Raw genomic sequence first — 20,614 nt, 5'->3', positions numbered from 1 at the left:
CCCCACGGACCTGCTGTTCCGAACTGAACAAAATGATACAGTACAGAACAGCAGATCCGCGGGGAGAACGTCTATGATGCCAGGAGTCCCGGTCACATGTACTGTGGTCAGGCCAGGAAATCCACCCGATACTCACAGTTTTTAACGGCCCGATCTCGGTCGTGTGCAAGAGCTGTAAATGAAATAATAAAATTGAAATAACCCTTGTAATATGTAGCTTAAGGCCTCATGCACACTTCCATCACCGTTTTCACTGTAGTTTTTCACGGATCCGTTTATCCGTTATTGGAACCGTGTGCTTCCCATGTGTACTCCGTGTACACTTCCGTGTTTCAGTTTCCGAGAGGTAACTGAAACCCGTTCACACTATGTACACGATATCGTGAGTGCCGCACATGCTATTCCCTGTCCAGCGGTACTCACTGTCCAGGGTGCTGAAAGAGTTACTGCCGATCAGTGCAGCCCTTTAACTCTTTCAGAACCCTGGACAGAGACTACCGCTGGACAGGGAATACCATGCGCGGCGCTCACAATATAGATTAATGGTTCATTAAAAAAAAACACGCAACAAAAAAAAGTTACTACTTACCCAGAACTCCCGGCTTGCGTGCTTCTTCCTCAAGTCCAGCCTCCTGAGATGACGTTTTAGACCAGCTAATCACAGGCTGCAGCGGTCAAATGGACTGCTGCGTCATCCAGGGACTGGATTTCAGAAGAGGGACGCGTCACCAAGACAATGGCCGGGGTACGTATGAACTTATTTTTCTTAATATCGCTGCGTTCCAGCACTGATCAGCAGCCTCTTCTCTCTATCAGTGATGTCAGAAAGAACGGGCTGCCGATTAGTGCAGTGCAGTATCTGTCTGTATGTGTACCTCTGCCCGCCCGGCCGTTGCTAGGCAACGGCTCCGGCACACACGGACGCAGGGCCGCCATCAGGAATTTCAGGGCCCCCTACAGCTACATTTTCTGGGCCCCCCTACCGTGGCACCGCCTGTTAACGGTACTCCGTCCAGTACTATATCATGGTACCCAGGGCCGCCATCAGGGGGGGTATTAGGGGTACTGATGTGAGAGGCCCGGCCAAACCTAATTGAAAGGGGGGCCCGGCAAACTGCCGCGACTTGCCTTTGGTAGAAAAAAAAACAGGCCCCGTTTTTTTCACCAAAAGAATGTCATGAGCTGCGGGCCCCCCTTTCAATTAGGTTTGGCCGGGCCTCTCACATCAGTACCCCTAATACCCCCCCCTGATGGCGGCCCTGGGTAGCATGGGGGCCGTCAAACACCGCCGCCCGTGCGACCGATCACGCGCACCACGCAAACTCCCGCGCATGCGCACCGGCGACCGCCTGGAAGCGCGCACCGAATTTTGAGGCAGATTTTGACCTGCCCACACTATCTTGCCGCGTTTTTTGCCCACGGCGATTGAGGACAGCAGACAGAAAACGCAGCGAAAAATGCATTTTCTGCCTCCCATTGATTTAGATGGCAGGTCAGAGGCAGAACCGCGGCAAGAAAGGATGTGCTGCTTTTTCTTTTTTCCGCGACTGGCTCCCATTGATTTCAGATTAAATCAATGGGAGGCGGTTTTGGAAGTTTTTTGGTGCTGATTCTGACGCAGTGTCCGAGTCAATATCAAGGCCCAAAAACGTTGAACTGGGCCTTATTGTTAGGGCTTATTCACACGAACGTGTAATACGTCCGTGAAACGTGTGTGATTTTCACGCGCCTTGCACAGACCTATGTTACTCTATGGTGCCGTGCAGACTGTCAGTGATTTTCACGCAGCGCGAGTCCGCTGCGTAAAACTCACGACATGTCCGATATTTGTGCATTGTTCGCGCATCACGCACCCATTGAAGTCAATGGGTGCGTGAAAATCACGCCCAGCGCTTCCGCAGCCGTATAAACTATGAATGAAAACAGAAAAGCACCACGTGCTACAAACATACAAACAGAGTGTCATAATGATGGCGGCTGCGCGAAAATCACACAGCCGCGCATCATACGCTGCTGACACACGGAGCTGTTATGGACCTTTTGCAAGCGCAAAACGCCACGTTTTTGCGCGCGCAAAAAGCACACGCTTGTGTAAATCCGGCCTTAGGGTAGGAACACACTAGGCATGAACACTGCGGATTTTATGCAACACATTTTATTGTGGATAATCCGCAGCGTATCACAGTCGCAGCAGAGTGGATGAGGTTTGAACAAATCTCATCCACACGCTGCAAAAATAATGGACCTGCAGTGTGACTTTTTGGCTTTTTAAGTCGCATGTCAATGTATTCTGTGGAATCGCCGCTCCTCTGTTGCAGAAATGCTGCGGTTCTGCCGCAAAAATCACAAATGAGAAAAAAAAAAAGAGCCACTTTTTTAAATTGATAAAGTTTAGACTTGCCCCGGCCGTAGTCCTGGTGACGCGATCCTCTATTCTTAGCGCAGCCCCGCCTCCTGTCATGACATTTCATCCCATGTGACTGCTGCAGCGGTCACATGGTCTACAGCGTCATCCCAGGAGGCGGGGCTACGTTCAGAAGAGAGAGATGCGTCACTTAAACTACGGCCGGGGTAAGTCTAAACTTTTTTTTCCCTGCAGGATTCCCGCAGCGGACACGCCTCACGAAACCTGCGCCACTATTTGGTGCGGTTTTGCTGGCGGAATTCCCTGCGGCTCCCGGGATAAGCTGTGTAGTTTTACTCAGCATATCCGCCTAGTGTGTCCCTTATGATGTCGCTCCTGGAGCTGCTGCCGGTCTCTAAATAGGCAGTTGGTCCAGTAGAATTTAGAATTATTTTTTTTTGTGAACCAGCTTAAAAAAATACAAAACTTTGGTGTTAGGGCCTGTTCACATCACTGTTCGCTTCCGCTCCGGGGTTCCTTCTGAGGTTTCTGTCGGGTGAACCCCGCAACGTAAAGTAAAAGTGATAGCACAGCTTCCGTTTGCATCACCATTAGCGCAGTCGACTGCGCTATTAATTCCGTCCGAAAACCAGCCGGAATGGTGACGAACGGAAACCATTAGCGATGTTTCCGTCACCATTGAGATCAATGGTGACTGAAACGGAAGCTGTGCTGTCACTTTCACTTTCCGTTGCGGGGTTCACCCGACAGAAACCTCAGAAGGAACCCCGGAGCGGAAGCGAACGGTGATGTGAACAGGCCCTAACACAAAAGTTTTGTATTTTTTTAAGCTGGTTCACAAAAAAAAATAATTCCAAATTCTACTGGACCAACTGGCTATTTAGAGAGCGGCAGCAGCTCCAGGAGCGACATCATAAGGGACACACTAGGCGGATATGCTGAGTAAAACTACACAGCTTATCCCGGGAGCCGCAGGGAATTCTGCCAGCAAAACCGCACCAAATAGTGGCGCAGGTTTCGTGAGGCGTGTCCGCTGCGGGAATCCTGCAGGGAAAAAAAAGTTTAGACTTGCCCTGGCCGTAGTCCTGGTGACGCATCTCTCTCTTCTGAACGTAGCCCCGCCTCCTGGGATGACGCTGTAGACCATGTGACCGCTGCATCAGTCACATGGGATGAAACGTCATGACAGGAGGCCGAGCTGCGCTAAGAATAGAGGATCGCGTCACCAGGACTACGGCCGGGGCAAGTCTAAACTTTATCAATTTAAAAAAGTACCTTTTTTTTCTTCTCTTGTGTGATTTTTGCGGCAGAATCGCAGCATTTCCGCAACAGAGGAGCAGCGATTCCATAGAATACATTGACATGCGACTTAAAAAGCCAAAGTCACACTGCAGGTCCATTATTTTTGCAGCGTGTGGATGAGATTTGTTCAAATCTCATCCACTCTGCTGCGACTGTGATACGCTGCGGATTATCCACAATAAAATGTGTTGCATAAAATCCGCAGTGTTCATGCCTAGTGTGTTCCTACCCTAAGGCCGGATTTACACAAGCGTGTGCTTTTTGCACGCGCAAAAAACGTGGCATTTTGCGCATGCAAAAGGTCCATAACAGCTCCGTGTGTCAGCAGCGTATGATGCGCGGCTGCGTGATTTTCGCGCAGCCGCCATCATTATGACACTCTGTTTGTATGTTTGTAGCACGCGGTGCTTTTCTAATTTCATTCATAGTTTATATGGCTGCGGAAGTGCTGGGCGTGATTTTCACGCACCCATTGACTTCAATGGGTGCGTGATGCGCGAACAATGCACCAATATAGGACATGTCGTGAGTTTTACGCAGCGGACACACGCTGTGTGAAAATCACTGACAGTCCGCACGGCACCATAGAGTAACATAGATCCGTACGAGGCGCGTGAAAATCACGCACGTTGCACGGACGTATTACACGTTCGTCTGAATAAGCCCTAACAATAAGGCCCAGTTCACAGAGTTTTTGGGCCTTGACATTGACTCGGACGCTGCGTCAGAATCAGCACCAAACCACTTCCAAAACCGCCTCCCATTGATTTAATCTGAAATCAATGGGAGCCAGTCGCGGAAAAAAGAAAAAGCAGCACGTCCTTTCTTGCCGCGGTTCTGCCTCTGACCTCCCATCTAAATCAATGGGAGGCAGAAAATGCATTTTTCGCTGAGTTTTTTGTCTGCTGTCCTCAATCGCCGCGAGCAAAAAACGCGGCAAGATAGTGTGGGCAGGTCAAAATCTGCCTCAAAATTCTTTAAGGAATTTTGAGGCAGATTTTTTTTTGCCTGCAAAATACTGTGTAAACAGGGCCATACATAAACAACACTTTGAGATAATTTACTCACTGTGTGTCAGAAGAGCTGCTCCCACTCCAGTCCTCTTCCGGCGATGTCTTCCAGGGGAGGTCTTCGGTCCAGACGTCCAGTCCTTCACCTCCAGCCAGGCTCCAGGTAAGTTTTGTCCATGTGTGTCCGCGGCTGCGCGCGCTTCGTTCGCGGGTGCGCGCGCGGCCGGTCGCGGGTGCGCGCTTCGTTTGCGGGTGCGCGCGCGGTCGATCGCGGGTGCGCGCGCGGACGGTCTCCAGTGCGGGCGTTCGTGGATGCGCGCTCGCGAGTGCGCACGCGCGGCAGTTTCATTGTGCGCGAGATCGGGTGCGCGCGCGGGCGGACGGTTTGACGGCCCCCCATGACGAGGGGAGGGGGCCCGCAGCAGCAGCAGCAGCAGCAGCTCACGACATTCTTTTGGTGAAAAAAACGGGCCCCATTGCAGGGGCCCGTTTTTTCCTACCAAAAGAATGTCGAGGCAGTTGCCGGGCCCCCCTTTCAATTAGTTTTGGCCGGGCCCCTCACACCACTACCCCTAATACCCCCCTGATGGCGGCCCTGCACGGACGCCTTCCGTGTGCCTTCAGTTTTTTTGACGGCCCCATTGATTTGCATGGACCTCACGGTCACGGAATCTCGGACCAAAGTAGGACAAGCTCTACTTTTGTTGGAACGGAGCAACGGGACCGTCAAAAAACTGAAGTGTGCATGGCCCCATTGAAATGAATGGGTCAGGTTGCTAGCCGTCTGGAAAACGGCTAGCACCCTGAAGAAAAAGACTGAAGTGGGCATGAAGCCTTAGTCACACCAAGGCCAAGGAGCACCTCTAAATGCAAGAAAAATCAGATAAGTATATTGTAGATGCAAAGTCATTCCCATTACAACAAGGTATAAATAATGGCACCTTTAACCAGCCTAAAAAAAAACTGTATAGATAAGAGTAAAATAAAATAGGAGTTAAAGGGGTATTCAGACAAAAATAAAAACTATTTATTATTTTCTGTAATGAATAAACTTTGTAATATACTTTCTGTTCTAAACCTGCATGGATCACAGGTTTTCAATCCACGTCGCGTGTACCCAGGAGCAGTGGCATAACCACCGCTCCAGCAGCCATAGCATCTGCTACAGGGCCCGCGGCATGAGGGTGCCCGTGCCGACATGCCCAGAGGCTTCACTAGTAGCCACTATGACTGCTACAGTGGTAGAGACGCCACATTCAATAGTGTCTGCGTCTTTCGGACACAGATGCTATTGAACACTATGACAGAGCAGGTAGGTAGCTCACTGCTCTGCCATAGGCTACTGTATCAGTGGCGTAACTCTAGGGGACGCAATTGTAAGCCTGGGGGCCCACAGGGCCTCCATAGCCACACAGTGCTCACCGCACTGGTCCTGTCAGGGTAACTTCCTTTTCCCTGTTATTTCACACCGAATAACCACCTCTGTAAGTTGAAAACTGAGGGCATGCATGGAAGAGACATACCAGACAGAAATGGTGGTAGACATCTTCCCTCAGTGAAGCAGGAAGTACAATAGAACTTTATTGAACAAAGAATTTACAAATCTCCTTCCTAGAGATGTGGGTCGTGCTTAAGCCCTATTGGCTCTATTCAGCTGTGAGTTCATCTGTACACTCCTCTTGCATTCCAGGGGCGGTGTCTCCATAGGCGTGTTCCTGATGCAGGCTCCATCTTGTTACATTCAAGTTCTTTGTGGAATATACTGATTTAAAGTAATGATGTTTTTGCAAGCAATATACAGGCTAATGATCCCTGACAGTCCCCCCTAAAAATATTATTACTCTATCCCTGAGTCTTACCTAGCAACCTACTACTGACCACTCGAACCAGGCGGGTAGGGGTTTTGGATTTCTTCACCAGCTTGAGACGAGCTACTCCTTATGAGTAACCCCCCTTTGTACCTGGACTTCCAAGGTTTCAGAGTGGTCCTAACTTTCCCTATTCTCCTCAGGATACAGGATGGTTGTCTTTAAAGGGACTGTCGGTGTCACCTCGTCTATTTGTGTAAACATAGTGGGCACAGTTGAAGTGGGCCCTAGTTGGTCGGCTAACTCTTGTAAAGCATCTCGGGTATAATTTACAAACCGCTGCTGGTTGTAATATATATAATTAATCCAGTCTACATTTTATTAACGGTAATAATTGGGATAAGAGACTCAAATTCAAACTGGTATGTAGCTACATGTGTATTAGAAGAATTATACCAAAAAGTGGTCACCCCATCAGCCTGGGTGATTGCTACATGTCCCCCCTCAGCACTCTGTGCAATAACACGAAAAAGGATAAGGATGTATATCGTGATAGTCATTCTTTGGTAGAGACCCTCTTGCAGTGCGAGGCGTGTATCCATGTCGGCCTTCCTTCCGGCTTAACTGCAGTGGACGAGATCAGGAGGACCTTGTATGGACCCTCGAATCTGGCTTCTAAGCCCCTCGCCTTCTTTACTGTTAAACCTACTAATATTGGCAATAATCCAAACCTCCTCCACGGCACTTATATTGGTCATAATTGTCGCACTGTCACTTACTGTACTAATGGGACTTTTACCCCTGCAGGTATAACAGGTCATGGGCAGCATCTTCCCCAAACCTAAAGACACCCGAGTAACATAACCAATGGGCTCTCATTGCTGCCATGTACTTCTTACATATGAGTGACAACAACCAGTGACCTTCACCTCACACCTCCACATAAAACTCCTCAGATCGTAATTTGCAGTACCGTGGCATATTTACCCACATTATAATTATAAACCTCAGAGAATATAAACAATAGGGCCTCAACTAATAATATAATGCTATCACCAATCTCATGCTATCACCCTCAGGTTTTGGGTCCCATCAGTACATTGCAAGTCCTGTACATCTTCGTCCTCTTCTTCTCCTGTCTTCTGTCTTCTTCTCTTCTGTGGAGTCAGACTGCACAGTGGTGTCCAGTGGGGGATTTATTATTATCCTCCACCTGGTCACTTACTTATTAAAATACTTGATACTGCTGACGGATTCACTCAGGTCTTTGGTCTTTACTTTACTGATGTCATCAGAACTTGGTTTGGTCCTTCTCATCTGTCAGACACCGTCTCTTTTAGTATACGTCACCGGGCTGTACATAGCACCTCATGCTGTGAGCCTGGGGTGAGTTCCCACGTAGACGGAGTAGTGGAGTTTTATTGTGACTACCACAAACCCTCCGCATCTGTCCTCTTCCTCTGGCAAGTTACTTGTCTGCACGGCTGCTTAGAATTGTGACACTGCCGTCAGTTCATGACAAACGCGTTGTACTGGCTTAGGCTGCGCCTGCCGCATCTCAGTGATGGAGTTCATCATATTAAAAGTCTTCTAGTTCATGTTTACTGGCACTTGCCGGGGACCCAACCCCTATCAATTGTTAAAATAAATGCTAATCTGGTGATAACATCATCCGCATACACTATAAACGTTGTTCTAAGTACATACAATAACAATGTCAGGCCCTTAAACTAAATCAAACAAACACCTTTATATAAGAAAAACGAATCTGTTCCACTGGACAGGGCATCAAGACAATGTGTATTTACTGGGTACATTGTATTTGCACTTGGTATTACACTTTTCAGCAGGATTTATATCTTATTCTCAGCTGATTACCTGGAACAGCTCCTATTCACAGAAATATACACAGATTCCACGTTTATCTGAAAAGTGTCTCAAACCAATTTTTCCTCCCCCTACTCTGGTTCGTTTTACCTGGGAAGGCCTCTCAAGGTCTCTTCTCTTCGTGGGAGGGGGGTAAGATAAGGTTGGCACCGGGCTGCCAGGACTGTTCTGTAGGCAAATCAAACAGCTCTAACAGAATTTAGCAGCAACAGCTGTAAAACCTGGGACATACCAATTAGATCTTATCACATCGATCCTTGCAGTCTTGGGGCATATGTGAGGTCATACACCATCAATACAAGTGCCATCAAGAGTGCCTTGGGTGCTACTGGTTTACCTTCCTTTATCCATTCACATTCTGTTCGAATCTGGTTCTCACGCCTTCCGCTCCCAGTTGGAGACTTCCTGTGGAGAACAATCTTGTCATCGTATAATAAGTAATTGATCTTGATCAGATAATTGAGTTGAAGAAAAACATTAACAATTACATATTTATGTTAAACGTTCACACTGGCCAGTAACTAAAACTGATATATACAAACTGATTATTCTTCTCTTTATATATATATATATATATATATATATATATATATATATATATATATACATATACACATATACACTGCCCAGAATTCTCTGCTCTAAAATTTTCCTTTCACAACAAAAAAATTTTCAAATGGGAATCTACTTGTACCAAGAAGTTATCATTTACACAAACATAATACTGACGCATGCATCCAATAGTCCAATGCTAAGGCTGGTCCAGAACTTTACATAAAATTTAACCTGAGTATTTAATATTCCCACAACACTTTTTGAATATCGTTATTAAACAAATTAACTTTGGAATAACATTTGGAGAACTGCTGACATCTTATCATTGTACAAACACCAGTTCAATACTTGGGATAAGCACTGTTCCCCTGTCACTACACACAACGTCTGCAGTGGGGAAGATACCGGCGAGGCTTCAGGCCCCCCTGAGAACAGGTCTACACACACGAGCACATTGTCATACACTTCTACCTCGGGTAGTTGTATGTTCTGCAGTCGCTGGGACAGGTAATCTGGCCGGGCTGTACTTTTCATTGGTACCTGTGCTGTTTTATCTATGTCATGCAGTGCGCACATCATGCAGGCTGCTACAAACCTAGCGGTGGCATTATTGTATCCAGGGACAAGCCAATTTACTGATACCTGGCTGCACATACTCTTGTTGTCAGTTCTGTCTTCTCTTGCTCTCTCAATTGGCTTACCCGATGATCCAATAAATGTCCTACTACCAATGGGCCCATAATTGTGGGCGATGCCAAAGGCGTACCAAGAGTCAGTGTAAATGTCGGCCATCTTACCTTCTGCCAGGTTATACGCCTCAGCGAGCACCTCCAGCTCTGCTCCTTGAGATGAATGAGAAGGTGAGAGTGGTTTCTGGATAATTTACCTGGTGACTCATATCCTGTCTTGTACATACTGTATATGATGAAGTATTTCTACATTACAAATTTACATTAAAAAACCATGTCACGTATAGATAGAACATTTCAAAGGGGTGGCGTCTTCATTCTCTAAAATAAAAACAAATGTTATACACTTCTCCACACTCATCTGTTAATCCAGAACCCTTTCAGAATCTCACTTTTATCAGGTTCTGTAAATACTTGATTAATACAAAAACAAATAAAAATTACTAAAATCTTTACATAAAATTAACAATGTTCAGATAATTTTCACCTCCTTCTCTACTAAATCTGTAAAGACTCTGTGAGTGACCTCGGCCTCTTGTGCAAATTTGCTAGAGGGGGATGGTCTCTTACACAATACCTAATATTGGGTGGAGACTACAGCACAGCATACCCAGTGCCATATTTACTGTTCTGGAAGGATCTACACAGAAAAACCTCAACATTTAGGTTACCCTCATACATATTTAATGTAGATTACTCATTGGGGTCTCATATACATTTTGAAGATCTCCTGGAACCCAATTCATTAATTCAAAACAAACCAAAATTGTACCTGATCAGTCCCTTCACCATTCCCCACTTTTTGGACTCTGCGAAAGTAATATAGCAGGGTTCAAAACTACATCTCATTATAATAAGGTTGGGCACTCTATCTGGGGGGCACTAGTTTAACCCCCTGTAATACACAACAGCCTGGAACAAAAATGACTTTCTCCTGACAAAAATACATTTTATCTTTAAAATGACTTGCAATCATTTACCTGTAAAACATCTCACATTTTCCAAAATAACATATAGGCAGCACTATAGCACGTGGCCTCATGTGTAAAAAAACAAAACAAAAACAAAACAATACAGTTGTAATTAGTTATTCAATAAAACAGAAAATAATATATCTAGTAATATTGATTACTGCAAACCAATAAACTATATACAAGAATAGGGAACAGTGAGGGTACATACATTTTCAAGACCCCCGTGTCTCACAATACCTGTATTTTAATTCATTTGAATTAACATAAAAACATTCCAACATGAAATCTTATCACATCATAACACATAAATATGCAACGTAACTTTTGGACGGAACCCTTGGACGGAATCTAGAATAGAAGAAAACACTGCAGCATGTGTTACTGGCAACTCTTTACTGAGGGAAATGACAAAATTAACAAGGCTATCATTCCATACTAATTTGATTGGGCCGGGCGTGACCTCATCAGGTGGTGGGGGGCAGCCTCTCCCACAGGAAACACATTGCACAGCTGTGAGGGGGGTTTTGCTGCCCACAATGAGGACACACCCAACATGAGGGACTGACGCCATTATAGGGTGGTGGCTGGTCCTGTGGTTTCTAATACATATAACATAATACAATGCCTTTCTTATTTCTAACTTCCCTTTGTTCTCTCGAATACCTTTTGCCTAGTCTCTGGCTTGTAGCCGCCCTCCCCTATGCATCACACACACTTCCATCAATTTCTTCATTTTACTCACGTACTGTTTCCCTTCCCTTCACCAAATCATACGAATAGGATCATCCAGGTACGGGCGATCCTGATGATTTGAATATGGACCGTAAACCATCCATTCTAACCTTCTATATCCTTCACCTAATCTATATAACAATTTTCGGTCTGCAACTCTCTTGGTCTAGCCGGAATATTACAATTTCTCGGTCTGCAACTCTCTTGGTCTAGCCGGAATATTACCCACGACTTATCTAGTCCCTAATTACCCAGAGGATGGTTAGTCGGGCGCGACTAAGTTCTTACGGGTTCGTGACCACACATCGGGGATGTCGCTCCTCTCGCCTCAGCTAATCCAGGCAATCAACCAGGGTTATACAGATTCCCACAAGACCGTCCACTAACACAGATAAGTCAAAGATTTATAAAATCAACTGACTTACCGTGTTATTGTGGAGGTGATCAGGCTCCTTCAGTGGGCAGTCCCGGGTCGTCTGTCTCACCCTGTGATTGTCGGTTGTCCGGATTCCGAGATTCCCTCGAGTGTAGCCCCACGCTTGGGCGCCAATTGTCAGGGTAACTTCCTTTTCCCTGTTATTTCACACCGAATAACCACTTCCGTAAGTTGGAAACTGAGGGCATGCATGGAAGAGATATACCAGACAGAAATGGTGGTAGACATCCTCCCTCAGTGAAGCATGAAGTACAATAGAACTTTATTGAACAAAGAATTTACAAATCTCCTCCCTAGAGATGTGGGACGTACTTAAGCCCTATTGGCTCTATTCAGCTGTGAGTTCATCTGTACACTCCTGTTGCATTCCAGGGGCGGTGTCTCCATAGGCGTGTTCCTGATGCAGGCTCCATCATGTTACATTCAAGTTCTTTGTGGAAAATAATGATATAAAGTAATAATGTTTTTGCAAGCAATATACAGGCTAATGATCCCTGACAGTCCCACTTCCTGAATGCTGGAGCAAGAGCTGACGGCTACTTGCTCCAGCATTCACTCTGCATGTTGAGACGTCATTACGCCTGTCTGTGCCTAGTCACTCACAGCACAGACTGGAGGAGAAGGATCCTCCACCCGTCGTGGGAACGGGGATAGGTAAGTAGTTATGTTATTATTTTTCTATTAGGCACTATGGGGCATTATACTGGGTAGGGAAGGGGGCTGATATGGTGGCAGCTATAGGAGCATTTTACTATATGAGGGGCATTATACTGTATGGGTGGCATTATACTGTGGGGAAAGCTGTGGGGGGCATTATACTGTCGGGACAGCTATGGATGGAATTATACTGTGGGGGCAGCTATGGGGGGAATTGTACTGTATGGGTGCATTATACTGTGGGGACAGCTATGGATGGCATTATACTATATGAGGAGCATTATACTGTGGGGTCAGCTATGTTTGGCATTATACTGTGGGGGCAGCTATGGGGGCATTATACTGGGTTGTATTATACTGTGGGAAAGCTATGGATGGCATTATACTGTGGGGGCAGCTATGAAGGGTATTATACTGTGGGGGCAGCTATGGGGGCATTATATTGTGGGGGCAGCAATGGGGGAATTATATTGTGGGGATAGCTATGGGGGGCACTATACTGTGGAGGCATTAAACTGTGGGGGCAGCTATGGGGGGCATTCTAATGTGGGGGCAGCAATGAGGGAGCATTATAATGCATGGGGCTGCTATGGGGGCAATATACTGTGGGGCAGCTATGGGAGGCATTATACTGTGTGTGGGAAGCTATGGAGAGCATTATAGTGTGTGGGGCAGCTATGGGGGTATTATGGTGCATGGGGCAGCTATGGGGCATTATGCTGCCCCCATGGGGGGCATTATACTGTGTGGGGCAGCTATGGGTGTATTATGTTGCATGGGGGCAGCTATGGGGCATTATGCTGCCCCCATGGGGGGCATTATACTGTGGGGGCAATATACTGTGCGGCATTAAACTGCCCCTATGGGGGGCATTATACTGTGTGGGCTGCTATGGTGGGCTATATACTGTGGGGCAGCTATGGAGGCATTATACTGTGTGTGGGAAGCTATGGAGAACATTATAGTGTGTGGGGCAGCTATGGGGGCTTTATACTGTGTGGGGCAGCTATGGGGGTATTATGCTGCATGGGCGCAGCTATGGGGCATTATGCTGTATGGGGGAATTTGTTTGGGCATTGTACTGCATGAGGGCATCTATGTGGGCATTATACTGTATGGCCCATCTTCGTGGGCATTATACTGCATGGGGCATCTGTGTGAGCATTACACTGCATGGGGCATCTGTGTGGGCATTATACTGTATGGGATAGCTGTGTGGGCATTATACTGTATGGGGGCATTATACTGTATGGTGGCAGCTATGGGGGCATTATACTGTGTGGGGGGCACTATGGGAGCATGATACTGTGTGAGCTGAACCGGGTGTATATGGGCGGGGATTGAGTGGGATTAGAGGCGTGGCTTAAAAGAAAAACAATTTGCCTCTGCACGCCGCATCGATTGACCCTCTGTGTGATATTTGAAAGTATAGCACTGTCTACAGGGGGGGGGGCTGTATAGCACTGTATGGGGAGGCTGTATAGCACTTTCTACAGGGCACTCTGTATATCACAGTCTACAGGGGGGCTGTATAGCACTGTCTACAGGGGGGCTGTATAGCACTGTCTACAGGAGGGGGCTGTATGCCACTATTTACAGGGGGACACTATCTACAAGGGCGGGCTGTGTGTGGCACCCAGGGGAGAGGGGGCCCAGTCAAAAGTTTCTATGGGGCCCAGTGTTTCCTAGTTACGCCCCTGCCCAGGAAATCGGGGCGGCCGTTCTTGAAGTGACACGCGACACAGGCTCCAGGGGTAAGGAGCTCCCCCCTACTCTCTGTGTTCTAATGGCGCGGATGAAGGGACTCACTGTCTGACTCAATTCAACAGCTAAGCCAGCCCCCTTCTCGGTCTCTGAATCAGCCGTATTGGAGAAGCGGCTGTCTTAGCTGATGAATTGAGCTAAAGAGCCAGTCTCTTCATCCGCGTCATCATGACACAGAGAAGGGGGGATCCTTCCCCCCGAAGCCTGTGTCGGAGCGTCACCACAAGAACGGCCGCTTCAAACTTCCGGGTCCATACGATGGGGACTGACAAACGGCGATCCGTGCAGGTTTGGAACAGAAAGTCTATTACAAAGTTTACTCAATTCAGAAAAGAAAAATAAATAGCTTTTATTTTTGTCGGACAACCCCTTTAACTCCATAAAGATGGCATCCCCATTCATGGCAGGTAATTAGATAGTTCTACATTAGTTCTATATTAGACCTACTTTATGCGTACATCATATAATTACCCTCCCACCCCTACACTATTAAAGAATAATATAGAGGAGAGCTTCTTTTCCTAAAAATTAAGCCTGGATATAGTCCACTGTTTATAGACTACAATGTTTGGGCTTCCGCGGTTACTAGAACCTTTTAGTAAAATGTTTTGTCATCATACTAGTCATCTGTATCTATAAAATGCCCAAATCACTTAGGTTATGTGCATGTTTTGTCAAAAGGTGTCCTGTGGTATTGTGAAAGTGAGCAAAATATGTTTATGTGACTCTATTTTGTAAGCGTTGTTATATGACTCCATCTTGTATGAAGAATGCATTTTATATTTTGAAGAATCATCTGTTTCTCTATAAAATTAAATTTATGCTGGGATTGTCTGGACATTCATAAGGTTAAACATTCTTAGCTATGTTTATCATTCTTTATCTGGGTCTGCTAGGAGAATGTACGTATTGGCCTTGCAGCTGAAGGTTGTTTTGGAGAAATCTTATCTTACTCATTATTTCTCGTGAGATGAAGCATTCATTCTTACAGTAAGTTTTCATAAGATGCCTTTCTTGCTCGTGATTGACTGAGCTGGAGCCAACGTCCCATTTGTACATGATTGGTTGAGCTGGAGCCAACGTCTCATTTGTAAATGATTGACTGAGCTCAAGCCTATTCCCTTTTGATACTATTGTAATTGCATTCTATAAATAAAACATAGAGGGATTTTTGGGTATACAAGCATTGTCTCTGTGTCTCTTACTTCTCTCTGATATTTTGATATAATTAATGGATTTGGAACTGAGCAAGTTTACTGACGGTGTCCTTTGACACACCCATCAAACCTTCATTTTAATATATTTTGGCCAGGATTGTGTCTACAGTTTTTGGTGCCAAAAAACCGGGAGTTTAATCATCTGATAGCTGTCACTGGGAGGTCAGGCATCGATGTATCAGTGAAACAATAAAACCGCGGTAAGAAACTTATTCATACACAAACCGTTTAAATCATGTATTGTTGAGACCTTGAATTAGCTGTTATGACTAGACAATCTCCGGAACGGAGTCACTTGTCCAGAGGTATGCTGAAAATTATTTTTGTGATGAATGATTGAAGATGTGATGTAAATGGGTTCATGGTATGAAGGGTATGAGTGCATTAATTTTATGAAGGCAAGAGAAGATATTGTCGACAGTGTAAATGTTAAAAGTAAGGCTGATGAGAAATATGAGGAGTAACAAACCCCTAGGTTGAGGTGACTGAGCGGACGGTTGAGAGGAGTGGTAATATACATGTAAATGTTTTTGATGTTGCTCAGGGATTACAGCTTGGGCAGTTGAAAAAAGAACTTGTCCCGATAAAGAAACCTAATTTCAGAGGTCCGGTAGTGTGTCCGTTGAGTGTGGTCCAGCTGTCTGTATGGGAAGGTGAAGAAGATGAAGGTTTTGTAGAATGAACTTGCAATAAATTGGTGGCTGTTGGATTTGTGTTGTATGGTTTTAGGTCTGTTGTTGTTCATTTCATTTATTATTTGGCTGTTGTGAAAAATTGCTAAGGATCAGAGGAAAGATTACCCTGTTGCCCGTTTGTTCTGAGAGAGCTGAGTGCCAGGTAGTTCAAGTCTGGATCGGCAGCCGAGTGTCAGGAATCCCAGACCACTGTCTCAGAGGTACTACAAGTGTCCATAGTTGACACATCTGTCCATATGTGACAGAGCTGAGAGTCACAGACCACTGACCCAGCAGCGCTGAGAGCCACAGACCACTGACCCAGCAGCGGTACTAAAGGTGTTCGTAGGTTACACAACTGTCTATAGGGGACAGATTGTCCGTAGGTGGCAGAAAGGTTGGATATTTGTGGGCAATATCCTGTAGGTAGTACCAGTAGTACTACAAGGACTTCTCAGGTTAAGTCCTGATAATGGGGAACTCAGAGGGCAGAGTGACAAGGGGAGCCCAGTGGAATACATTCAAAGAAATCGTGACAAACAGGGCGGGCAAAGACACTACAACAAACTGTCAAAGAATGCTTAAAAAGGCAGGCATGTTGAAAGATGGTTGTTTGGATGTGGATAAATGGTTTGTGGAGAGATGAACAAGGGATGGTGAATGATCATGAGTTGACAGGAAAAGCAAAGCACGTGGCTTAAAGTGGCAGAGCAAGTGATTCCTGGTGGTTGCATGCAAGGAAGTAAGGATGATGATGACTAATGTAGATTATGATGGGGGGGGTTACATGTGTGCAGTGTTTGTGTGTATGTGTCGAAGACGAGTCTGAGGAGCAGACCGGTGCAAATGAGAATGGACTGACAAATGTGGGAAATCTCTTCCCAATGTTTGGGAAACAAAAAGATAACAAAGCAATACAGTTTGCTGCAGTATTGTAAGGCTGGACCCCGCCCGCTGCTGCCACCCGGTTGTTGCAGTATGTTGATGACCTATTTCTGGCCTGTGGGTCAAAACAAGACTGTCGAGATTTCACCCTGCGCCTCCTGTTGTTTTTGGCAGCAAGCGGCCAAAATCCCAGAATATTAGAATGTTATGTCAGAGGGAGAGAAGGAGTCCCAGGCAGAGCGCTAGAAGCTCTGCTCCGGGACTCTGTCTCTGGGGAAGCCCCTGACATCACTGTCCATATATGGCGCATTATCCCTCCATGTATTACACATAGTACTGACACCTCATGTACTATTCACAGCACTGACCCCTATTCATCACACTTATTAGTTATTTATTTTTTATTACATTATCACACAGTTCTGACACTTCTATACCATAGACATTTCTTTTACACCATACATTCACACCCTAGCACTACACTAACACTGACACTCATTTATCGCACACTTGTGAGCACTTAGTTCGCCACTCCTCTTAAGACTAGTGGGAGTGGCTATGACTATTTAATGCTCTCTCCTTTTGAAGCATTTTTGACCTGGCTGCGTCCTGCTGGGAACAAGTTTTCACCCACCCACTTAGCAAGTATGGCCTTTTTTGTGGTTTTGAAGTTATCTATGTCCCATTTTTTTCTGCTGGAGTAATCTTATACTGTATAAGATTACTGTCTGCTGGGGCCCTGTATCTAAGCATCTTACATAACCACATGGTAAGCTTAGATACAGGGCATCGTGATACTGTCTGTTGGACCCTGTGTCTAAGCCTACCACATGGTAGGCTTAGATACAAGGCTCCAGCAGACAGTAATCTTATACTGTATAAGATTACTGTCTGTTGGACCCTGTATCTAAGCCTACCTGACAGTATCACACATGGGCCCTGTATGGCCTCCAGGGGTGCCGGGAAGAGTCGGGTACAATCCAGTACTTGACCATCTGTAGTGATGGTCGGATACTGGGGCAGCTGCGGGCTAGTGTTATCAGGCTGGGGAAGGCCAGAAACAGCCCCCCCCCCCCCCCCCCCCGATAATGCTAGCCTGCTGCTGCTTTATTGTATATGGTTGGTTATGAAAAACCCACGTCATTTAAAAAAAAATAATATAATAATTGGAAAGAACGATGTGGGGTCCCCCCCAATTTTCATAACCAGCCAGATACAACATAGCAGCAGCAGGCTATTGCTTCCGGCAAAATGACGGATCCGATGCACAAAAGAGACAAACCGAAACCACGGGCACCGGATCCGTCACCATTGACATCAATGGGGATGGAAATGGAAACCTCTGGTTTCCGTCGGTGTCAGTTTGTGTCTGCTCAGGGTCACGTTCTGATGGAGAACTCAGACGGAACGTCAGAACAGGACCCCAACGCAGATGTGAACATAGGCTATGGAAAAAGGCTTGCCACTTTTATCACAGGCAGTTAGAACAACTTTTATAGAGCATGTTGATGTTATCAGGAGAGGAACATTTATTTTAACAATTGACAAAGTTCGGTCCCTAGCAAGTGCCAACAAACTTAAACAAAAAGACTTCAAATTGATCAACTCCATCACTGAGATGAGCTGAAGGCAAGACAAGCAACTTGCTGGAGTCATAATAAAACTCCACTAATCCGCCTACGAGGGAACTTACTCGAGGCTCACAATACAAAGTGCTGTGTACAGCCCGGTGTTTTACGGATGAGAAGGACCACACCAAGTCCTGCTGACATCAGCAATTGTCAAGGTAAAGCAAAGACCAAAGACCTGAGTGAACCAGTCAGTAGCATCCAACTGTTCTCAGCAGAAGACAAGTAAGTGACTAGTAGGTGGGTACTAATAAATTCCCCACTGGACACCAGCGTACAGTCTGACTCCACTACTGTGTGGGTTACGCTAAGGGTGACAGTCAGTGAAAAGCAGAAAACAGAAGAGTTCAAGATGTACAGGACTTGTCAATGCTCTGATAGGACCTAAACCTGGGGGGAAAATATTGAGATTGGTGATAGCATTATCTTATTCCTTGACGCCATATTGTTTAACCTCTTTACGACGAAGGACATATATATCTGTCCTGTGCAGGAGTTAGTTCCCGCAAAGGGACGGATATATCCGTCCTCTGATCGCGTGGGTACTGCCAGTGTACACACGCGATCAGCGGCAGGAGCACGGCTGTTATACACAACCTGACTCCTGCTGAAACTGCCGGAATCGAAGCGCGCTCTGATTCCGGCAGTTTAACCCATTAAATGCCGCTGTCAATAGCGACAGCGACATCTAATGTGTTTGACAGAGGGAGGGAGCTCCCTCTGTCACCCAATCGGCGCACCCGCAAAGAAATCTTCTTTGTGGGGCGCCGTCGGGTTTCCATGGCAGCCGGGGTTCTAACAAAGGCCCCCAGGTCTGTCTTCAGCAGATGCCTGTTAGGCTATGCCGGAGGCATGGCCTAATAGATTGACTGTCAGTTTTACACTGACAGGCAATAATGCTTTGGTATACTAAGTATACCAAAGCATTATATATGCGATCAGCAGATCGCATAGTGAAGTCCCCTGTGGGACTTAAAAAAAAAAAATGTAAAGCAGTTAAATAAAGTTTGTGAAAAACAAAATTACAGTCAAAATAAAATAAAACTGCACAAAAAGTGGTTTTATTTAGTAAAAGTGTCAAAACAAATAACACATATACATATATGGAATCCCCGTGATTGTAACGACTTTGATTAATGGTTCAACTTGATGGACATGTGTCTTTTTTCAACCGTACAAACTATGTAACTATGTAACACATTAATTAAACCGCCGGATGAACGGTGTCCAAAAAAAACGCAAAAAACAACGGCAAAATTCTCTTTTCTCCCATTCCCCCGATAAAAAATTAAATAAAAGTAAATCCTATGTACCCCCAAAATAGTACGAATGAAAACTACACCTTGGCCCGCAAAAATCAAGCCCACATATGGCCACATTGACGGAAAAATAAAAAAGTTACGGCTCTTGAAATGCGGCGATGCAAAAACAAGTAATTTTTTTCTAAAAGGGTTTTTATTGGGCAAACGTAGAAAAACATATAAAAACTTTACATATTTGGTATACCCTTAATCGAGCCGACCCATAGAATAAAGTTAACATGTTATTTATGCTGCATAGTAAACGGCGTAAATCTATAACGTGAAAATCAATGCTGGAATAGCTTATTTTAAATTCTCTCCTAAAATAAAGTTAATCGATACATTATAAGCATCTAAAAATGGTACAATTACAAAATACAACTCGTCCCACAAAAAACAAGCCCTTATACGGCTATGTCAACGGAATAAAAAAAAAGTTACGACTCTTGGAATGCGACCGTGAAAAAAATAAAAATAATCCTTGGTTATTAACATGCAAAATGGCCTGGTCCTTAAAGGGTTAAGGTTTATTATCATAATGTATGTAAATATCAGTACTGCAAACTACAACATTTCAAAAGCGTTTTATTACGTGGAGTTGAGAGGTTAAGTTCACCAGTTGTTGTTACTCATAAGGGTGAAGTACATGGTAGCAATGAGAGCCCTGAAGTCATGTTAAGTGGGTATCTTTAGGCTTGGAAAACCGCTGCCCACAACCTGTTAGATCCGT

At 45.4% G+C, this 20,614-nt stretch overlaps 1 protein-coding gene across 1 annotated transcript in view; it reads right to left on the bottom strand.

Moving 5' to 3' along the window:
* LOC142750509 (adhesion G protein-coupled receptor E3-like) overlaps positions 1-15,238 on the bottom strand; it is a 127,248-nt gene extending 112,010 nt beyond the window's left edge. Inside the window, exon 1 of the mRNA XM_075859511.1 lies at positions 15,133-15,238. Coding sequence (XP_075715626.1) covers positions 15,133-15,238 — 106 coding nt within the window. The remainder of the gene's footprint in view (positions 1-15,132) is intronic.
* Positions 15,239-20,614: the final 5,376 nt, after the last annotated feature.

The sequence above is a fragment of the Rhinoderma darwinii genome, chromosome 3 (genome assembly GCF_050947455.1).
Source record: "Rhinoderma darwinii isolate aRhiDar2 chromosome 3, aRhiDar2.hap1, whole genome shotgun sequence".
In the NCBI taxonomy this organism is placed as follows: Eukaryota; Metazoa; Chordata; class Amphibia; order Anura; family Rhinodermatidae; genus Rhinoderma; species Rhinoderma darwinii.
Note: the sequence above shows the minus strand (reverse complement) of the source record. Positions and strands in the feature narration are given on the sequence as shown.